The following is a 22,188-nucleotide window of genomic DNA, read 5'->3' as shown; positions in this document are numbered from 1 at the left end:
GATAATCTTCGAGATAATTTTGGGAGAAAAAGATAATCTTCAAGATTAAAATCCTTAAAGATAACCTTCAAGATTAAAATCCTTAAAGATTATCTTCAAGATTAAAATTTTTAAAATGATCTTCAAGATTAAACTCTTTAAAATAATCTCCAAGATTGAAATGTTTAATATCATTTTTAAGATCAAATCAAGTCTTAGCAGTCAACCTTTTAAATACATCTTACAAAAGACTATGCAAATGTACCACCAACAGAAGCCTCATTCTAGAATTTTTACCTGTCCATAATGAGAAGATAATACAGTCCTGTGCAGGAGTAAATATTTACCCAGAAGGGTACCAGGAAGACAGGTTGTCAAGGTAGAAAGTTACCAACAACGGTCCTCTAATACACCGACACATTCGAGGGAGAAAAAGCGAGAGCACAGATGGTTTGGGTGAAAGTTTACAAAGGACGAGAATTCGGACGGCGACATCCTCATAAATATTCAGATGGCCAGATGATCGCGGATGTTTCCTCCTCTAATCGAACATGAATTCCTTCGTGAATTATGCAGTGTTTTCAGATGTTTTCGTGTTCTCGTTTCTTTCGAACGGTTTGCCAGGGTTTAGGTAACTGTTTTGCAGGCAACGTGTTCGGTTATCTATTTATAAATGAATCGATTAAGTAGGTGAAAGTGTAATAGGAAGAAGGAAATATCGGAGGGATAATATACTCGGTTTGATGAAAATAAAAGTGATATAATGGAGGGTAGCGTGGTGACGTAACTGGCTGGTCCATTGTTGAGTCGCGTTGCAACAAAAATTGAAATCGAAAAAGGAAACCGGTTTTGTTTATTATAATAATTATATAAAATTATATATTTCGATACGAGTCGCGCAGTTTTAAAATGTGGTACGCTTTCGCTCGCTGGATTGCCTCTCTCTCCAAATCCCGACCTAGTGACCTTTCGACACTTCTGACAGTTTTTCTAGGGGTTTTGAGCCATTTTGAGAAAGTTTGGTCCTCTGACAAAAAGTCGTATCTTTCACGGTTTGGCCTGTGAGTGGTAGGGCAAGGGTTTTGTAGTATTGTGACGCTTTCGTCCGCTGAGGATTCACCACTCTCTAGCCGCCTATTAGCCACCTTAGGGACTTCTGACAATTTCTCTAGGGGTTTTGGCCCATTCTAAGAAAGTTTGGTCCTCTGACAAAAAGTCGTATCTATCACGGTTTGGCCTGTGGATACTAGGGCAGGGTTTTATAGTACCCTGACTGGTCCTCGCTTGCTGGAGGCTCCCTGTCCTCCAGACCCTCCGTCAACCACCTTCCAGCACTTTTAACAATTTTCCTATAGTTTTTGACCCATTTTGAGAAAGTTTTATTCTCTGACAAAAAGTCGTATCTGGTACAGTCAGTGTTCCCGTTATATTGCCGTGGGCGCCAGTGACGTCCTACGTCTTCATAGAAGATCCACGAAGATTAACGATAATTCGCGATGATAGAGCTTTGACAGTGAAGATTTATAACAGTGGCACTCTTTATTACTGCCAATTACAATTTCACTCTGCTAACCTTAAGTAAATTACCGTAATTGCTATCGATCCATACTAAAAGCAACGCTAATCAAAATTGACGATGATTGACATCTTTAAGTGTCTTTTATCTACACACAATAATTGCATCAAAGAAGTCTTTATTAAAAATAAATGCGTTTCGTAATACATCCAATTAAATGGCAAAAATGAAGTGTTACATCGATCGTCCATTAAAAACAGTTCGATGCGTTATTAAAAGGCTTTCAGAGCACTTCAGCCGTAGTTAAATGTTTTTATTCGTACGCATGCACCTAGTCGGCCCATTTACGTCAATGACGCGTTGCCGCGTCCCGTCGTGACATCATAATCGTTAGAAAGCGATGACGTACGAGCCGAATTACGAGGTTCTTGTCCTTTTACCGCCGATGCTAGATTTTGCAACGAAACGAACGGTTCTCTGCTCACCTTCACTTTCATCCTCCGTAGATCTTGTTTTTCTTATACCACGCGTGTCTTGTCCTTTCTTGATCGTGCTGTCGGGCATCTTTTTGCATGCCTCGAATCGTTGGTACGAGAGATCAGCAATAGAGGTCCTTGGCTGTTTTTGGGAATTATTGGGATTTTGGGGGTTTTGAGGATTTTTGGGATTTTTGGGATTTTGGGGATTTTGGGATTTGAGGATTTAGGGATTTGAAGATTTGGAGACTTGGGGTTTGGAGGTTTGGGGATTTGGGGATGTGGGGATTTGGGCATTTGAGGATTTAGGGATTTGAAGATTTGGGGATCTGGAGATTTGGGGATTTAAGGTTTGGGGATTTAAGGTTTGGGGATATAGGGATTTAGCAATATAGGGATTTGGGAATATAGGGATTTAGCAATATAGGGATTTGGGAATATAGGGATTTGGGGATTTTAGGAATTGGTGGGTGAATACAAAAATGTCTAAGTTTTTTATCAAGTCGGAGCGAATCTTTATTTCAAAGGATGAGGTGCTAAGCGCGAAGGTTTGTTAAGAACTGCTCTCTGCACCCTTGATGCGTTTTCTCGACACCTCTTACATCCCTTGGTGGGGGTGTCTTCAAACGACAAATTTGGCAATGCAGCGGGATTTCCCGGTGACCACTTACCGCTCCCCTGCACGGTCAGGGACCGCCAAGCCCGGAACCGTGGTCCCTTCGGAAATCCCCGGTTTATGATGCCGTACGTAGCTATTGAGACCGTTGACGAAAAACTACAAAACATGCCTCGAGAAAATCTAACGGTATCCTCAAAAATAGCCGTTTTGACCGTATACGTCGTAAACCGTGCTGGCCTTTTGCACTTACCATGATCGCTTAAGAAATCACGAAGCCAGCCGCTACAGGGATATAGGGATATAGGGATATAGGGATTTGGGAATTAGAAGACTTGGGGATTTGAGGATTTAGGGATTTGAAGATTTGGGGATCTGGAGATTTGGGGATTTAAGGTTTGGGGATATAGGGATTTGGCAATATAGGGATTTGGGAATATAGGGATTTAGGGATTTAGGGATTTAGGGATATAGGGATTTGGGAATTAGAGGACTTGGGGATTTGAGGATTTAGGGATTTGAAGATTTGGGGACTTGGGGTTTGAAGGTTTGGGGATTTGGAGATGTGGGGATTTGGGCATTTGAGAATTTAGGGATTTGAAGATTTGGGGATTTAAGGTTTGGAGATATAGGAATTTGGCAATATAGGGATTTGGGAATATAGGGATTTAGGGATATAGGGATATAATGACTTGGCAATTAGAGGACTTGGGGATTTGAGCATTTGAGGATTTGGGGACCATTCTCAAAATTCCTACAATTGCTCAAAAAAAATTTTAACATCCCTAAACTTTTCAGAGTTTCTAAAACCTTTCAAAAAATGACTCGCCAAGTCCCATAAGGCCCTAAAGTATAGCAGTGTCTCTAGGACCCCCATAGCTCTCATAGCTTCCATAATCCCCCTACCTCCTAAGGTCCCTAGATGACTCAAACCATAAAATAAAATTCATGTCCATTTAATGTCAAATGAAATAAAAATTTCTAACCAGGAAGGAGATCGATCTGCTTGAAATTTAATTCGACCCGCGTCTTCCTTCAAGCTTTACGCCAAAGGGCACCCGGTTGTATTATACAGTCACGTAAGAAGAGCACCTTTCACCTTCTTCAGCACAGGTACCGCTTTTACACCGAATATCCACGGTTACGAAGGAACGTCGATAATGCACCGCTGTCAGCCAGCGTGGGCGATATATCGATGCGGGGAATCGTACGTGTATACGCGCTGGAAATGATGTAATAAGACAGTAATTTGAATGGCCGAGTAATGAATCAAATAAATGCAAACTCTGAAAAGCTGAGAAAGAATAAAGAATATTTACGGTGTATAAATAAACGTGACTGCTGTCACCAGCGAAATACGGAACAATTGTGCCACGTCATGGACGGGTCCGGGACGCTATTTTTAACAGACAGGATGTAGAAAGAAGCTTTTATAGAACCAGGAAGTGATTATATCTGAAAATCAGTGCGGAGGCGTGCTAGACTACGTCAATTACCTAATTAGAATGTTGATGAGGAATCTGCCTCGGCGTCGTGTTACTGCGTCAAAAAATTGACTGAGAAAAGTTGAGATAAGATTTTCAGATTTATTTTGGAATGTTTGGGACATGACCTAAAATTTGTAACGTCGAATTAGGATCATGTGAATTTCACTTTTATTTTTCTTGGGAACTTCAAGTACTCAGATCCTTCAGCAGTTATCAAGGCTATCAGACATTTTAATCTTTTAGTACTCGGATTCCTTAGCAAGTATCAGATACCACGCATCGAGTTACCACGCATCGAATTACCACGCGTCGAATTACCACGCACCGAATTACCACGCACCGAATTACCATGCATTGAATTATTATGCACCGAATTACCACGCTTCCGAACACCACGCGCCAAAGTATCACGTATCGAATTACCACGCATCGAATTACTACACTCCAGAGTACCACGTATCGAATTACTACGCGTCAGAGTACCACGTATCGAATTACCATGCGTCCGAATACCACGTATCGAACTACCACGCGTCCGAATTACCACGCGCCAGAGTACCACGTATCAAATTACCACGCGTCCGCATACCACGTATCGAATTACCACGCGTCCGAATTACCACGCATCGAATTACCACGCGCCAGAGTACCACGTATCAAATTACCACGCGTCCGAATACCACGTATCGAATTACCACGCGTCCGAATTACCACGCATCGAATTACCACGTATCAAATTACCACGCGTCCGAATACCACGTATCGAATTACCACGCATCGAATTACCACGCGCCAGAGTACCACGTATCAAATTACCACGCGTCCGAATTACCACGCATCGAATTACCACGCGCCAGAGTACCACGTATCGAATTACCACGCGTCCGAATACCACGTATCGAATTACCACGCGCCAGAGTACCACGTATCGAATTACCACGCGACGAATAACCACGTATCGAATTTCAACGTGCCAAATTACCACGTATCAAATAACCAATCAATGTTATCGGCATTTTGGTATTCAAGTATTTTCTTACTTAATCTTTTGGTACTCATATTCCGCAGCAGGTATCAAGGTTACTTTTTTGGTATTCAGACATTTTCTTACTTACTTGATCTTGATTTTTGTATTATGTACCGTGGCCACCAAGTTACCATATATGAAAATTTCACGTTTATGACTATATATTTAATCTTAAGTGAATTTTAAAGCAAAGGTGAATTTTGAATTAACTTTTTAATGATTATACATGGCGAGGTTATAATGGGTTGAATCGGTACAATACGCTGTTGCAATAAAAATGAATAATTTCAAGGTGTAGCAAGAAGTTCATTGATTATAATTATTAGATAATAAGTTGTTCGAGGAAAATCGAGTCGAGCGAAGCGAATCTGGCGAACAGCCTTTCGAGAGATGAGCAAGATTGAGCAATCTACTAGCTGGATGTAGTAATGCCTTAGTGACGCTACTGTAACGGTAATATCAGGTAATGGTTGTAACTATTGCGATAATCGAGCCCAGATTTCTTCTTGTACGCGTTTGATACTTGTCGCGTTTGCTCCTATTCCACCTTGTACTATTTCCCGCGCACCATTTTGATGCCTTCGATTAAGTTATCTTCAATGTTACAATTATTTTATATTTATTTACATAATTTATATGAGCTTGGTACTTAAGTATTCAATAAATTGGTGAATTCAAGTGATGTATTCAAGGATTAGCAAACAGGTGATAGAAACATTTGGTGACCCCAGCAACAATCGAACTTTCCACGTTGCAATTTAACGGACGAATAAAACAATTAGTAGCAATAGATTCTTAACCGGGATTAACAATGGGACAATTAAATCTTGAGAAACTATTCTGTGAATCGAAGAGGACCGAAGTTTCAAAGGTCTGCGATTGAAATCGCGATTGGGAATCGATAATTGCTATCGTTTTATTTGATTGCCGATCTATCTATTAGATTTGATGCACTGTTTAACTTTCGAATAACGCGTAGAGAATTGGTAACTACATATCGAAAATTGCGGTCCATGAAATTAGGGAGCGTGGAATTACGAAGCGTGCAATTATAACGCTTGGATATAGAACACATTAGGTGTACCACGTATGGAATTATGGTACGTGAAATTAGACCGTGCAGAATTATAGCAAATTAGGTGTACGGTGCGTAGAAATACGGTACGTGAGAATGCGGCCCGTGAAATTACGGCGCGTGGAATTACGACGGGTAGAATTATGCTGCGTTAGGTATATAATGCATGGAATTAAGGCGTGTAGGAGTTCGGCGCGTAGAATTACGATGTGTAGAATTATGACAAATTAGGTGTATGATGTATGGAATTACAGTGTGTAGAATACGACCCGCGAAATTACGGCGCGAGGAATTATGAGGGGTTGAATTATGACATGTTAGTGCATGTAATTACAGTCCGTAAGAACATGGCCCTTGAAATAACAACGCACGGAATTAAGGCGTACAAAAGTCCAGTATGTGAAATTATGGCGCGTGGATTTACGGCGCGTTAGCTGTACGACGCATGGAAATAAAGCGTGCAGGAGCTCAGTGCGGGAGATTATGATGCGTTAGATGAACAACAGATAAAATTAAGCTGTGTAGGAGTTCAGTGCGTGAAATTATGGCGCGTGGAATTACGACGCGTGGATTTACCGCGCGTTAGGTGTACATTGCATGGAAATAAGGCCTGCAGGAACTCAGTGCGTGAAACTACGACGCGTAAGACGAACGACGGATGAAATTACGCCACGCAGGAGTTCAGTGCGTGAAATTATGGCGCGTGGAATTACGACGCGTGGATTTACCGCGCATTAGGTGTACAATGCATGGAAATAAAGCGTGCCGGAGGTCAGTGCGTGAAATTACGACGCGTTAGATGAACGACGGATGAAATTACGCCACGCAGGAGTTCAGTGCGTGAAATTATGGCGCGTGGAATTACGACGCGTGGATTTACCGCGCGTTAGGTGTACAATGCATGGAAATAAGGCGTGCAGGAGCTCAGTGCGTGAAACTACGACGCGTAAGACGAACGACGGATGAAATTACGCCGCGCAGGAGCTCAATGCGTGAAATTATGGCGCGTGGAATTAAGACGCGTGGATTTACTGCGCGTTAGGTGTACAATGCATGGAAATAAGGTGTGCAGGAGCTCAGTGCGTGAAACTACAACGCGTTAAATGAACGACGGATGAAATTAAGCCGCGCAGGAGTTCAGTGCGTGAAATTACGGCGCGTGGAATTAAGACGCGTAGATTTACGACGCGTGAACTTACAACTTACACCAATTAACCAAACTCCAGACCACTATTAGCATTCTAAACGCTATTCCCAAACGATGAATATGCATATCACAGTTCAATGACGAACGTCGGAAGACCGACACAACCGTCATGATCTATTTGATACCTTGAAGATGCGCATCGACCAGATCTAAATGTCACGAGATTCACACAGACGTTACGCGCTGAAAGGATTATATCATTGCCTGGTCGGACGATGCTACCGCATAAGTAGACGAATAAAAAACAGGCAGAAGTATGCGCACGGTTGGTAATCGCGTTCGATTTAACATTCTTAACGATTGGATCTCGAAGGGGGCTAAATTGCCCAGGGAAATTGACTTGTGAAACATAATGTCTTAACGAGGACCCATTTCGTGGCCTTCTTATATAAAATTCTTAACGACTTCGACTACTTATTTGGATCGTGTGACTCGATGGAAAATAAAGAAATGATGTGCTATTTGAGTCGATATTAAATCATTATAACCTAACCTTGACTCGACACAACTCAAACTAAAATTATCACAGTTTCACTGAATATTTTAAGAATCTTATTCATAAAAAGCACCATGTCAAAAATAAAAAAATTTGACAAAAACTGTTATTGATTTGGTCATTTTTGATCTATATTTAACCATGACACAATATGATTAACTCAAACTACATATCACTGATAATTTCACTGAATTTTTGAACAATCCCATTCACAACAGGAACCTAGCTAAAAATAAAGAAATTTGACAAATTCTATTAATACATAACTGAACTTTGACCTAAGTTTGACCTCACCGAAACATAAATTATGAAAGCTCCTGTACAAAGTGTTCACACCTATGAATGGGTGTACCTATGCAGAAGGCCTCGATCACGAATATTAAATTCGCAAGATCGACAGGATCTTGTGACGATTGTGATTGGATGGCCCGGTGTATATACCGGATGACCTCGGCCTACAACTGGCCACACTCGATCGATACTGTACCTCGGACATTCTATTTTATCGATAATCATTTTTCTGTCACCCGATTGAAATCAATGCTCTTGACGGAGATCCGGTGACAAGTCTCTGTGGGTGCGTCGAACGATGTTTTCTTGCTTTCTGTCTGGATCCGGCTTCCATTTTAATCTTATCGGGCTTTTAACAAGTTTTATTATACCTAACAAAATGGTGACGTAGATTCACTTAATTTATCCGTTATGAAAGCGGAATTTCTGCGTTTTTTATTTCTTGAAATTTCTGGCTTTGGGATTTTAGAGTTCTCGGTTTTTAGGAATTTGGAATTTTTGGAGTTGCAGGATTTTTGGACAGTTTGGAATTTGGAGGACTTTGAAATATTAGAATATTGGAATTGCGGGATAGTGGAATTTTGGAATTGTCGAGTTAGGAAGTTGTGCAATTCCGGAATTGTGAATTTATCGAATTTTGGAATTGTTAAATTGTGGAATTTTAGAATTACCGAATTTTGGAATTGTGGAACTTAGAAATTGCGGAAAATAGAATAGCGAGATTGTGGAATTGACGAATTTCGGAATTGCGGAAATGCTGAATTTTGGAATTGCGGGAACGCGGAATTTCAGAATTGTGGAATTTCGAAATTGTGAAGTTTTGGAATTGTGGAGTTTTGGAATTGCGGAATTTTGGAATTGCGGAATTTTTGAAGTTTGAAAGTGTGTAGTTTTGGAATTGTGGAATTTCAGAATTTTGGAATTGCGGGAACGCGGAATTTCAGAATTGTGGAATTTCGAAATTGTGAAGTTTTGGAATTGTGGAGTTTTGGAATTGCGGAATTTTTGAAGTTTGAAAGTGTGTAGTTTTGGAATTGTGGAATTTCAGAATTTTGGAATTGCGGGATTGCGGAATTGTGAAAATTTTGAATTTTGGAATTGTGGAGTTTTGGAATTGCGGAATTTCAGATTTTTGGAAGCGTGGAATTGCGGAATTTCAGAATTTTGGAATCGTGGAATTGCGGAATTTCAGAATTTTGGAATTGTGGAATTTCGGATTTGTGAAATTTCCAAATTGTAAAATTTTGAAATTTGGGAATTGCGGAATTTTCAAATAATAAAATTTTAGAATTTGGGAATTGCGGAATTTTTAAATCTTGGAATTGTGGAGTTGTGGAATTGCAGTATTTTAAAATTGTGGAATTTCGGAATTGTGAAATTTCAGAATTGTAGAATATTGGAATTTTGGAATTTCAGAATTTTGAAATTTCAGAACGTCAAGGACATCAATTTACTAAAAATTTGAAGGTTCAAAGATCCCAGAAAGTTTGTGAAACCTAAGTTCAGAAATTTCCTTACCAAATGAAATTTATATTACAACGATTAAGAAATCTATGGAATATTCTGGTACAGCAATCTGGTTGCGTGTCGATAGCAGTTGATAATTATATCTGTAACCGGTGGTACAGGGTCCGCCGGTAAAAGTGTCCCGTAACCGCATAAATTAGACAAGTAAATTATTCTCGCAACGACCGTACTTCCCTCTCGTTCATTTTCCATCGACGGAAAAATTATTCACTTAGCGCTTTTACTTATGGAAATAAAATAACCGGTGATCGAAAGTGAAAAAAGTTATTGTTTTGTTGCAGTTTTCTTGTTGATACTCAACCTCCAGCATGGCGTCGTGTTATGCAGCGCGGGGGAACCTGGCGTAAGTATTAAAATTACTATAAAATTACTTTGAAGAAATATTGTATGTTTAAATAAATTTGATGTAATTATTTGTGAAATTACATGATGAACTATATGTATTTATATATCACTCTTCTGGTATTAATAAGATAATGATCAACCCCTTGTATTAATTTGTCAGATACGTCAGTCATAACTGGCCATACCTTTCAATATTTTAAAACAGAGAAAACTATTGTCAGTAAAAATTATAATTCTAACAAATTATGTCACAACAAAATATAATTATGTTGTAGAATTATAATTGCACCTAACTTCAAGATAAAATATTTTATATATTTTTAAAAATATTAAAAATTTGAGTAAAGTCAACATCTGATGGGTGCGTCACACGTGAACTCTGAATGCGTCACAAGTCAAAATACAAGGGGGTTAATCGAATTAATTATCAAAGTAGTAGTAACATATTCGAGGTGCTGTTAATTATGTGACACATTATTTTTCAAGTATTTGGACTTCGACAACCTTCCGGAAACGAACTTTTCGTGTCAGGGGAAGGTGATCGGTGGCTACTACGCGGACGTTGAGGCTGGCTGCCAAATGTTCCACGTTTGCACCATTGGACAGAAAGGTAATTCAGCCATATCGTCACATTCTCACAATTTCCTAATAATCTTTAAAATCTTGCAAACATTAAAGAAAAACTTTTTTTAATTTCACGATTTTGCAAAAGGTAGTTTCGCTATTTTGTTGTAGTTGTTAGTCATTCGATGGATCAATTCCCGATCTAACTCTCGTGGCATCGTAACAATTAGAGGCGATAATTAAACTGGTGTCGGATAGAACAAGCATCTTGACTCGACAAATCGATTGATCGAACGATCGAGAGGCCCGCTCGGGGGCCCGGCAAGCTGATCGAAGTTTTGTAATCGATCGAGAGATCGCTCGAGGAAGAGAATGTCACGGTCGTCGAGGAACGTTTACTGACCTAAGTCGGGAACGTCTCCTCACGAGAGATCGATCGACGTGCCTTTGTTCTTTGATTAACCTTTAACCCTTCAATTTTCGAATATAATTGTGCATTCTTAGAAAATACTTTTCGTCAAATTAATACCTCATCGAATCGAAAACGTTTTGATATATTTCCAAAATGAAAATTTATATATATAATAAAATGTAGAGGTATTTGAAGGTTAATTAAGAGAAGAAGAAGCCATTAATCTAGTGTAGATCAAGCGTAGAAATTGAGTCTATGTAGAAAATCATTAAACGTGAACATTTAATGAGACATCATGATATGATGACGCAGAAGAGCATCCCCGAATAATGATCCTGTCCTTCACCATGAGACTTGGTTTCAGACGAGATTATGGACATAAAGTTCCTTTGTCTGAATGGAACTGTCTTCGATCAGGAAACCAGGGTCTGCGAGAGGGTGGACGAGGTTGACTGCAGCAAGAGCGAACGATTCTACAACTTGAACCTGGAACTGTATGGCAATAACGCAGTGACACTCAGGTAAACAACTGACTTTATGTTGTGTAGAATGTACGGATGTGCAGACGCAGGTATATTAAAGGTTAGGGATGTGGGACGTAGGGAGGTAGAGATGTGGAGGACGTAGGAATGTGGGGATGTAGGGATGTAGTGGATGTAGGGATGTGGAGGATGTAGAGATGTGGGAGATGTAGAGATGTGGGGATACAAGAATGTGGGACGTAGGGATGTGAGGACACAAGGATATGGGGACGTAGGGATGCGAGGATACAAGGATGTGGGAGATGTAGGGATGTGGGGATACAAGGATGTGGGGACGCAGGGATGTGGAGACGTAGGGATGTGGGGATACAAGGATGTGGGGATGCAGGGATGTGGGGACCTAGTAATGTGAGGGACCTAGTGATGTGAAGGACCTAGAGATATGGGAGACGTAGGGATGTGGGGACATAGGGATGTGGGGATACAAGGATGTGGGGACGTAGGGATGTGGGGACCTAGTAATGTGAGGGACCTAGTGATGTGAGGGACCTAGAGATATGGGAGACGTAGGGATGTGGGGACATAGGGATGTGGGGATACAAGGATGTGGGGACGTAGGGATGTGGGGACGTAGGGATGTGGGGACGTAGGGATGTGGGGACGTAGGGATGTGGGGACGTAGGGATGTGGGGACGTAGGGATGTGGGGACCTAGTGATGTGAGGGACCTAGTGATGCAAGGAACCTAGTGATGCAAGGGACCTAAAGATGTGGGGACGTAGCAATGTGGGGACATAGGGATGTGGGGACCTAGTAATGTGAGGGACCTAGTGATGTGAGGAACCTAATGATGTAAGAGAGCTAGAGATCTGGGAGACGTAGGGATATGGGGACGTAGTTATGTGGAAACGTAGAGACATAGTAATCCAAAGGTAGATGGACGTGGAGACATAGGTATAGTGAGACTTAGAAACATGAGGACGTATGGTCCCTATCATTGCAAGGATAGAGGAATGTGGATACATAGGTATAGTCACGTAGCTTAGACTTACAATAGTGATATGCAGACGTAGAATGATATAGGGATGTGGACATGAAGACATATTGAGACTTCAACTCATGAGAATGTACAGATAGTGAGAGTGATATATGGCTATAGAAATAAATGCATCTTGACATATTGTGACTTATTGTTAGAGATAAGAGACGTAACGCTACAGTAACATATTGCTATCCAGACTAAAGCAAATTGTGATCTAAGCACATGTGGTCTAGGTACATAAGGGAACAAGATCATAGCAAAGTTTAGAAATGAATTCATAAAATGTAAAACAGGTATTAAAATACGTTCAGCTTTATAACGTTAAAAATTGCTGATATAAAGTCAAGTAAAGTGTCCGTCCTTCAAAGGTTAAGCTCACGCTCGTAAGGCAAACTTGATTCGCAATATTGGCGTAAACTTTCACTTAATATTAAGGAAACACATGCAATCGACGTGATCGATCAAAAACCGGCGACACACGCAATCACGCCCCACTTGATTCTATATCAGTCACGAAAGTAGAAACTGGTATGCGGATCAATGTAACTTTGGTCCTTACGAAACGCCGGTGAACGTTCAGACAGTGGAAAATAAAAATTTTAGCGACAGGTGAACTGGTTGCAACGGTTATTTTCTCCGGTGCATTGCAATTTCCTGCAGTACTTCCTATTTTAATCGACCGGCTTGGTCAATTGAAACGTAAAAAGGGAAAATAAAAGAGGGACGAAAAGAAATCAGTGTTATAATTAACAATTAAGATGACATAATACATTTAAGATGACATAAGGGGTTACATAACATTTGGGAGACAAATATGTGAAGAAGTTGAAAGTACTTGTCTCAAATTAATAAGCTCTGAGAGGGACTATCATATGATAGAGCAACTAATGATCAATGAGTGTAGATTAGAGATGTTTTCAATTAAACAGCATTTAAATAATCTTACAATAACGTTGCAGCTTGCATGAAAACAGCGAGGACGACATCGACCCCCTGGACCACACAAACGACCATCAACGCACCACCTCCGCCCGACCCACCACAACCACCACAACCAGCACCACAACCTCCAAACCATCCACAACACCTTCCTCCTCGTTCTCGCACTCCACTGGCTATCCTCAACACTTCCAGCCGCAGCCTCCGTTCCCCCAAGTGCACACCAGCCAGTCCAAGTCCCTGTACGACGACAAGAACGGAGGATACCATCACCAGTACATCTTCCACAACGGCGAGAGGAACAACAACCAACAGGCAACCTCCTACCAGTTGTTCAGCAACCAAGGAGTCAGTTCCACTACTGTCCAAACTCCTCAGGTCCATCAAATTCGGTTCAGCTCGACAGCGAGTCCACAGATCATCCACAACGAGCCTTCGACGGTGGCGCCGCTGTTCCACTCCTCTACGATCCAGACGCTTCTGAACAACGGAAACAGCCCCTCGTTGATCAATCCTATTTTCCATAATCATGGGATTGTCAGCACGACGGAGCAGTTTTCTATACATAGTAATAACCCTAGGGATACGTCGGAGTACCGGGAAAACGGGGAGCAGATTAGGCCGCTGGAGGCGGTGCAGTCGACTAATAAAGGAAAGGTGAGAACGCGTTATATCACATGTCCCACATATGTGATATGTGGTACATGATCACGTAGTCTCTCGTTAGATCATAATTGAATACCACGTTATATAAGAATATTCATATCATGTAATTCCTAGGTTTCGAAGCTGACAATATCCCCCGTGCCCACATCGGAACCCCCTCGTCAAAAGACCAGCAGCCAGAGTCCGCAGCAGAGGATCTCAGGAAGCTTCCTCTCCACTCCAGCGACCGACGAGACGACCGTCCGATCCTTCTACCCGACTCCGAGGACCTCGTCGAAGTCCGAGAACAGCGACCAAGTCACCCAGCACATACACGTCCTGCCCCCTGTTCAGATTCCCCAATTGAAGCCCCATCAGATCACTATCAACCTACCACCTCCAGATATTCAGAGGATCGTGCAGAACCCATCGTCCCTGCTGCCATCTCAGTCTCGAGTGATAGTGACGGCTAAAGCTAGCGTTAGCGACGAGTCGGGCCGACCCCTAAACACCACGCAGTTGGTCACCCTGCCGCTCCCGACGATCCCTGCTAGTTATGACGACTATAAGGAAGGAGACGAGTCCTTTGACCCGTTCTACAGAGATGTTCCCAAGATTAGGAACAGCAGGAGAGCTTATGGGGAAGTGAGAGGCAGGACGAGGTGGAGACCCAAGAGGTCGGTTGGTACGAAGAGCTCTATGATGTCCTTCGTTTATGGAGGAGAGACTAACAGGAGACAGGATGTTCAGGATACGGGAGATAAGGGGAAGATCAACGACAGGGTGATCATCGAAGATAACAGCCAGGACTTTAAGTCTATCAAGGAGAGTCTGATGAGGTTCAGAGATATTCTGTTTGGAGAGGAGTTCACGGAGGACACTGTTCGCAATATTTTTGAAGAGAAGAGTAAGAACAGTGTAAAAGTGAATGGTAAGAAGGAGAGTCTGGAGGACTTGGAACCTAGGGCCTCGAAGAACTTTAAGGCTAGGGAGTACGATGACGAGAATGATGAGGAGGAGAGGAAGAGTAAGGCTAAGAGTCCGAATAAAATGTCTGACGCTGAGTACGTAGATTTTGAGGACCATACGGAGTCAGACAAGAATGTGGAATATACAGAAACTGAGCACGAAGCTTCTGATAACGAGGATGGTGAGGTCGTGAATTTGAAGGACGATGAAAGTAAGACCATCAAGGAACCAGAACGAGAGCTCGATATTATTATTCTTGATCCTAATGAGTATCTTAGATTAAAATCTGCGGATGAGAAGAGTACTACCGAAGAAACGACGGAGGTCTCCACAACTGAAGCCACTGAATTGAAGAAAAGCATGAGTGGCAAGGACCCGAAGAAGCCCATAGATCAGGATGACGCACCTGAGCATTCTAAAAAGGAAGATGAGAGGACAGAAGAGGTTAAGAAAGAGAAGCCTAAAAGAAAGAGTTCGAGGATCAGGTCTGGGAAGATCTCTTCAAGGAAGAAGGAGACGAAAAATGAGAAGACTCCTCAAGCACCTCCAAAAACCACTACTGAAAAGGTAGAAATTACTACGTTAGTTGAGAATTCTGAAGCACAGCAGATTGATAAGCATATTTTCAACGAACCCGAGTCTCAGACTTCCAAGGAGGTCGACACGAGGGCTGTGGGTAGCCAGAACAGTCAGAAGAGTCTTCAGGGCGGCAAGGATCAGGACGCAGGCAAGGAGAATCGGAAGGGTGACGCGAACGAGTACGAGACTTTAGAGAGACAGGTTGATGAAGAATCGACTACCTCAACATTGGAGAAACTTGAAGAAGATCAGCCTGAGACAACGACCGAAGACGGTTCTCTAGAAAAGACCGACTACGAAGAGGGCTCCTCCATTGAACACGAAAATGTGGAGGAAGAGTCCACCACGATCATCGACAGCGAAGATGTTGAAGAAGGCAGTCAGGAAAAGATCAAAAGCTCTCATTACGAGAAGAACGAGAAGTACGTGGACTCCTCGCGAGAAGTGTCTTCGCACAAAAAGGAGAAGAACGAGAACGAAGAGGAAGAGATAGAATCTCAAGAATATTCTACGATGAAGATGGAAGAGATCAATTCTAAGGAGGCGTCCTTCGAATATGACTCCACAGAGTCCTACGACACCCACGAAGTCAACGACGAAGAGTATCCTGAAACGGAGGATACAACCTCTGAACACAACTCTGAAGAAATTCCGAGTTCCAGAGCTGAAGGAGAGGATGAAGAGTGGATGGGCGACCAGGAGGGAAGCACTGAAGGAATTCTGAAGTTTACCGATGAGCTGCCTAAGGAGAAGGAAGAAATACCGGAGAGTAAGAAGTCATCGGATTCGGTTGAGAATGTCGCTCATGATTATGTGGATGATAATTATGAACCTGAAAGCTATAAGGGACGGGATTCTTCTGATACGAATAGTTTGAATGATGAGAAAGTGAAATCTGATGTGGTGGAGAGCAAAGATGAATCTGAAGAGAAAGGTGTGAAGGAGGAGGAGGATGAGAAGGATGAGAAGGATGAAGAGCATGAGAAGGACGAAGAGCATGAGAAGGATGAAGAGCATGAGAAGGCTGAAAAGGATGAAAAGCATAAGAAGGATGAAAAGCATGAAAAAGATGAAAAACATGAGAAGGATGAAAAACATAAGAAGGATGAAAAGCACGAGAAGGATGAAAAGCACAAAAAGAATGAAGATGATGACGACACGTCTCACAAGGATGAAAAGGATGAGATCACCACTCAGAAAGAAGAAGAAACAACCGAAGAACTCAAAGAGTCCACCACAGAGGACATAGACCTGCAAACAACCACATCAACAAGTACATCTACCACTACTACTACCACTACAACAACTACAACAGTTCGTCCAAAACTATTCAAGCCAATCTCCGCAAGGAAGAGCTACAATTACATACCTCCCACAACGACCCCAAACCCAGTAGTCATCAAACCAAGATTAAGTCTACTGAATCCAAAACCAGCAAAGCCCCCTAAGTCGTACAACGAGCTAGCACCCAAGCCTGTAATCAGAAAATTCCCCCTGCTGACGCGTAAATCGAGCACCATGGCGACTACGACGATCAAGGAGGACACGACGACAATGCCGGAAGTAACTGAAATACCTACGAGCACGGAAGCCAGCAAGAGCGAGGAGAACGTGTTGGAGAGCAAGCTGGACCCCATAAGTCAACCGGTGAGCGAGGCACCCCAGGCTTTGAAGAATAAGAATGACCAGGACTCTAGTCCTAGTGAGCAGAAGTCTCCTACGAATGTGAAGAAAGAAGATGAGGAAAGCTTCACTCCTTATCCTTTAGCCAAATTGACGACGTTGGCTTCTCTGATCGAGGAGACACTGATGGATACAGAGTCTACAGAGGCTGAGAAGACTACTGCTAAGAGCTTCACTTTCATTGATGTTGAAATTACGACAACTCCGACGTCGGTTTCTTCAACAACGGAGGCTGATCAGACTACTATCGCTAAACCAGTGACGGAGGAGACCACGCCACCTACTACGTCCACATCTACCGCGTCTACGTCCACATCCACGTCTACTGCGTCCACATCCACGTTCGTATACGACGAGGTGACCCTTCCTGATATGTCTACAGAGACCACCTCCAAACTCGAAGAGATGGATTCGATAACCGTGAGGCCGACTCGCAAAATGGTGGGCCTAAGGCGACAAGGTGGCTTCAACTGCCTGGAGAAAGAGATGTACCGTTTCTACGGGGACAACAGGGACTGTAGACTGTTTCATTACTGCTCGCCCGGTTTCACCTCGAGGCAGGTTCTCGACTTCCGGTTCGTGTGCGAGGAGGGCACTGCCTTCGACGAGGAGACGCAGAGTTGTAGTCACGACGTTCGTAGCAAACGGTGTCCAGATAGACAATGGTAACCAGGAAGCCTCCTAGGTCCTCGTGTCCCTGGCGACGTTGATTTTGGTAATTCGTGAATCCCAGGACAACGTAGTGTATATTTATGTATATTGTTACTGTAGGATCCGAGGGCCGTTCCTTTCCTCAGCATTGCCATAAACCTTGTACATGAACGATGGATTCACACTTATTAAAATTAACGCGGAGCGTGTAGGTGGGGAAGAATCTTCAGGAACAGGAATCTTTCAGCTGGGGATATTTTTGTCTGACATTGGTGTGACTTAGGGTGTGCTTTCGTAGGACATCTTTGATCTAATGGGCCATTTCGCGCCAAATTTTGGACGTCATCTGCGATTTTTCTCTAATCAAAATATGTGAAATTAGGGGGAGGGCTTAAGTCGTCATTTTTGCCCAAGTTTGCGAAAGTAGGCTTCACTTACGAATTTTTTTCTCAGAAACTATTTAACCGATTTAACTAAATTCTTTTCTGTTTTATTCGCGAAGGATTGGGCTATTTTAAAATATTTTTTTTAATTCCGTCAATTTGTTATGAAATTTCGAAAAATTTTATAAAACCCCGCATTGAAAAAAACGCGAAAAAAGAATTTGTTTAAATTTTTCGAAATTTCGTAACAAATTGACGGAAGTAAAAAAATATTTTAAAATAGCCCAATCCTTTGTGAATAAAACAAAACAGAATTTAGCCAAATCGGTTGAGTGGTTTCTAAGAAAAAAATTCGTAAGTGAAGCCTATTTTCGCAATATGGGCTAAAATTGCAAACTGCAAGGCTTGTTAACAAATTCGAAACTGGTAAAATGATGACTTAAACCCCCCCCCCCCCCCCCCCCTAATTTCACATGGACTACAACATATTTTGATTAGACTAAAATGGTGACGTCCAAAAATGATTTGCCGTGGACTGACCCTAATTTTAGATATTTTGATATTTATGAGTTTGGGAGATTTGCGAACAAGCCCTAATTCCACCAATGCAGTGTTTGCAGATTGTCCCTAAAGTGCATAGGTCAATTATAGTAAAAAATAATCGTTAGTCAAGTGGAGGTACCTAGCTGATTTCTGTAGAAGACTTCTGTCTCTTTTCATAGAGTAAAAGAGCGATAATGTCGGTTCCTAGGTTCGACGGCGTTCACGATGGACTTCACGGAAGATCATATCACTTTTAATACTGTTTTCGACAATATCTTGCGCATTGCTCAATACGTTGCGTACAGAATCTTTTAGTTGGCTCTACGCTGTACAGTAGATGGAAACTTCAGCATCCGTCAACTGTAATTTGTTTCTTTGTATATCAAATTACCAATAGCAATCGTTTCCACCAACTGTACTTTGAGAATGTACACGAAGAGACAGAAATACTCAATCGTCGTTACGACGGTCTTAACACCTTAGCGTTTCGTAACTTGTAATTTTACATTCCTTTTAAAGAAAACGTACCGAAGAAATTACTCCAGTGTCCCTTACTTGGCGGAGAAATTTGGTCCCCGAAATTCCTATCGGTATAAATGTATAAATAGATTACCTACACGTACACGTTATATATTTTTGCATGTGAATTTATCCCATAGATAATGTGATAAGGTAATCCGTAGGACGTTATCCTCTGAAACTGCGTGTTCGACGACGATTTCTGTACATACAAATGTGTCCCTACACGCATGTCAACTTTAAGGATCTATACTGTGTTAATAATAATTGTATATTATGTGCAATTCGTCTCACGTCTTAGTAGTAACCCGCTCTAGTTTATTTATTTCCCCGGCGTTTCTATTTTCTTTTTAGCTGGTAAGACACTTCATTTTTTCGTTTAATACAGAAGGAAAGAATTCTTCATTTTGTTCATTGTAAATATCGTAAGTTTGTTAATATAATTTGTAAATCAGCGTTACGTTTTTTTAAGGTTCTACTTATAGCAGCTTAGAGTTTAGATATTAGCTATATTATTATTACCTGAGTTAATAAAGCAGGTCAGAAGTTATTTATTCCATATTTTCCACCATTCTTGGCTAGAATCATAAAATTTTATGGACCATGGCGATTTTTCTTAAATGTGTGAAGAAATCGTTGAAGATCCCTCAAACGGCGAAATCCAGAAACTTTAAACATTCACTATCCTTGTTTACTTTCACAAGAAAGACAAGGACAACAGCCACAACTTCCTAATTTCGCCGCATGAGGTCTCTCATCCACGTGATCAATAATAATAAACAAAACCACACCTGATCGATAGGTTAGGTTTTTCCAATTTTTTACAGGTTAATCTCATATTGAGTATATTATTTAATTACTAACATGTTATGACATGGTAAGAGGATATTCCAGAACAATTTTTCAGTATTTTTCCAAAACTATTACCTCATTGAATTACCTAACCTATACACAAGTGAAACCACGATACATTACAATGTCAAAAAGCCTGAAAATCGGTACACATGATGGTTGTTTTCATTGTGATGAAGCACTTGCTTGTTTCATGTTAAAAACTTTACCACAATACAAAGATGCGGTTATTGTAAGGTAATTATTGTAATATATTGTTTCATAACCTATAACTTTTCGAATAACCATGTGATTAAGCTAATATAATTCATATTTGCTAATATGATTCTAATTTTGAAATATATCCTTGACATTTTGAAGTATCGATAAAAGAATGTCAAATGTATTTGTAGATCACGTGATAAGAGTATTCTGGATACCTGTGATATTGTTATCGATGTTGGTGGTGAATACAATCCTTCTAAGCATCGTTATGATCATCATATGAGGTATGGCTAAACGTTTTTTATGTTACCTATACTTTCATTAAAAATGTCCTTTTATTTTATAAATTAGAGACTTCAAAGAGTCGCTAAGTACAGTGGTAAAGAAACCAGGATACAATTCAGACATAAAGTTGAGCAGTGCAGGCTTAATTTACTGCCATTTTGGTCATGAAATTATTAAGCATCTAATTCCTCAACTAAGTAATAATGATGTTGAAGCAGTTTTTAAACAAATTTATAATACATTCATTAAGGAAATTGATGGTATAGACAATGGAATTCCTATGTTTAAGGAAGAACCAGTGTAAGCAATCAGTAACATGTTCCTCTTTTGCAGTATTATTCATAATAATACTAAATGTTTATGGTTTGTTCATTCTTTTAGCTATGGAATTGTAACGGACTTATCATCTCGTGTACAGTTCTTAAATGTTCCATGGAATGATAAAACTAGAACTTCTGATGAGCAGTTTCCAAAAGCAGTGGAATTGACTGGTCAAGAATTTCTGCAACATTTAAATTATGCAGCACATGTGTGGTTACCAGCTAAAATAATTGTACAGGATGCTATTGCAAAACGCTTTGAGGTGACTATAGTTTATAATCCAATTTGTAATTAACATGATATTATTATCAATACATTTGCTTGATGTATGTCTTTACATTTACATTAATTTGAATAGAATGGTACTTTCTGAATAAAACATTGCAATACATGGTCATTAGTTACATACAAATGTATCATAGGTGTTTACGTAATTCGACATTGTGCTTTACATAAAGACATACATATTTAATTAAATAGAAATGGAGAAGTTTCAGCATGAATATACGTTACAGGTTGATCCTAGTGGAGAAATCATAGAATTATCACAGCCTGTACCATGGTCTGAACATCTCTTTGAATTAGAAAAAGAGATGAACGTAGAACCTCTATTAAAGTATATGATTTTTAAAGAAAGCAACTACAGGATACGATGCGTTCCAGTGAAACCTAAAAGTTTTGTTGCAAGGTATTTGTTGAAGTAGTGATTTAACCTTACAATTTATGAGTGCACTGTGTTTATAGGTTATGTTTACAGGTTATTTTTGCCAGAAGCTTGGGCAGGTTTGAGGAACGAAGCGCTGGAAACTGCTTGTGGAGTTCCAGGTGCAGAATTTGTACATACAATACGATTCACTGGTGGACACAACACCAGAGAAGGTGCATTAATGATGGCCCGTAAGGCTCTCGAACTAGGAAAGACTATATGATAATAAACCTAGCAATTTTATCTCTTAGACCAATTTTATTTATCGTGTCAATATGCAATCATGCCCTTTTATTATTTAAAACTGGTACTTAAATTTTGAAATGCTGTACATATTTTGCAATAAAGTATTACATTTTTACTGTGGT

General features: G+C 40.8%; 2 protein-coding genes across 4 annotated transcripts in view; both read left to right on the top strand.

The window, feature by feature from the left end:
- Positions 1-19,736, top strand: part of LOC105662353 (uncharacterized) — a 62,559-nt gene extending 42,823 nt beyond the window's left edge. For all 3 annotated transcript variants that reach the window (XM_076541522.1, XM_012283939.2, XM_076541523.1), the window contains 5 exons: positions 9,979-10,040; positions 10,529-10,652; positions 11,371-11,539; positions 13,501-14,137; positions 14,261-19,736. In XM_076541522.1, the coding sequence (XP_076397637.1) occupies positions 9,979-10,040; positions 10,529-10,652; positions 11,371-11,539; positions 13,501-14,137; positions 14,261-18,025 (4,757 nt within the window). In that variant the 3' untranslated portion in view covers positions 18,026-19,736. The remainder of the gene's footprint in view (positions 1-9,978; positions 10,041-10,528; positions 10,653-11,370; positions 11,540-13,500; positions 14,138-14,260) is intronic.
- A 410-nt stretch (positions 19,737-20,146) lies between these two features.
- On the top strand, positions 20,147-22,181 carry LOC100876196 (MYG1 exonuclease). The gene is made up of 6 exons (XM_003702697.3): positions 20,147-20,541; positions 20,697-20,792; positions 20,860-21,093; positions 21,175-21,376; positions 21,630-21,802; positions 21,872-22,181. The coding sequence occupies exons 1-6, from the start codon at positions 20,327-20,329 to the stop codon at positions 22,041-22,043; spliced, it is 1,092 nt and encodes a 363-aa protein (XP_003702745.2). The 5' UTR covers positions 20,147-20,326; the 3' UTR covers positions 22,044-22,181.
- Positions 22,182-22,188: the final 7 nt, after the last annotated feature.

Source organism: Megachile rotundata, chromosome 16 (assembly GCF_050947335.1).
Source record: "Megachile rotundata isolate GNS110a chromosome 16, iyMegRotu1, whole genome shotgun sequence".
NCBI lineage: Eukaryota > Metazoa > Arthropoda > Insecta > Hymenoptera > Megachilidae > Megachile > Megachile rotundata.
Note: the sequence above shows the minus strand (reverse complement) of the source record. Positions and strands in the feature narration are given on the sequence as shown.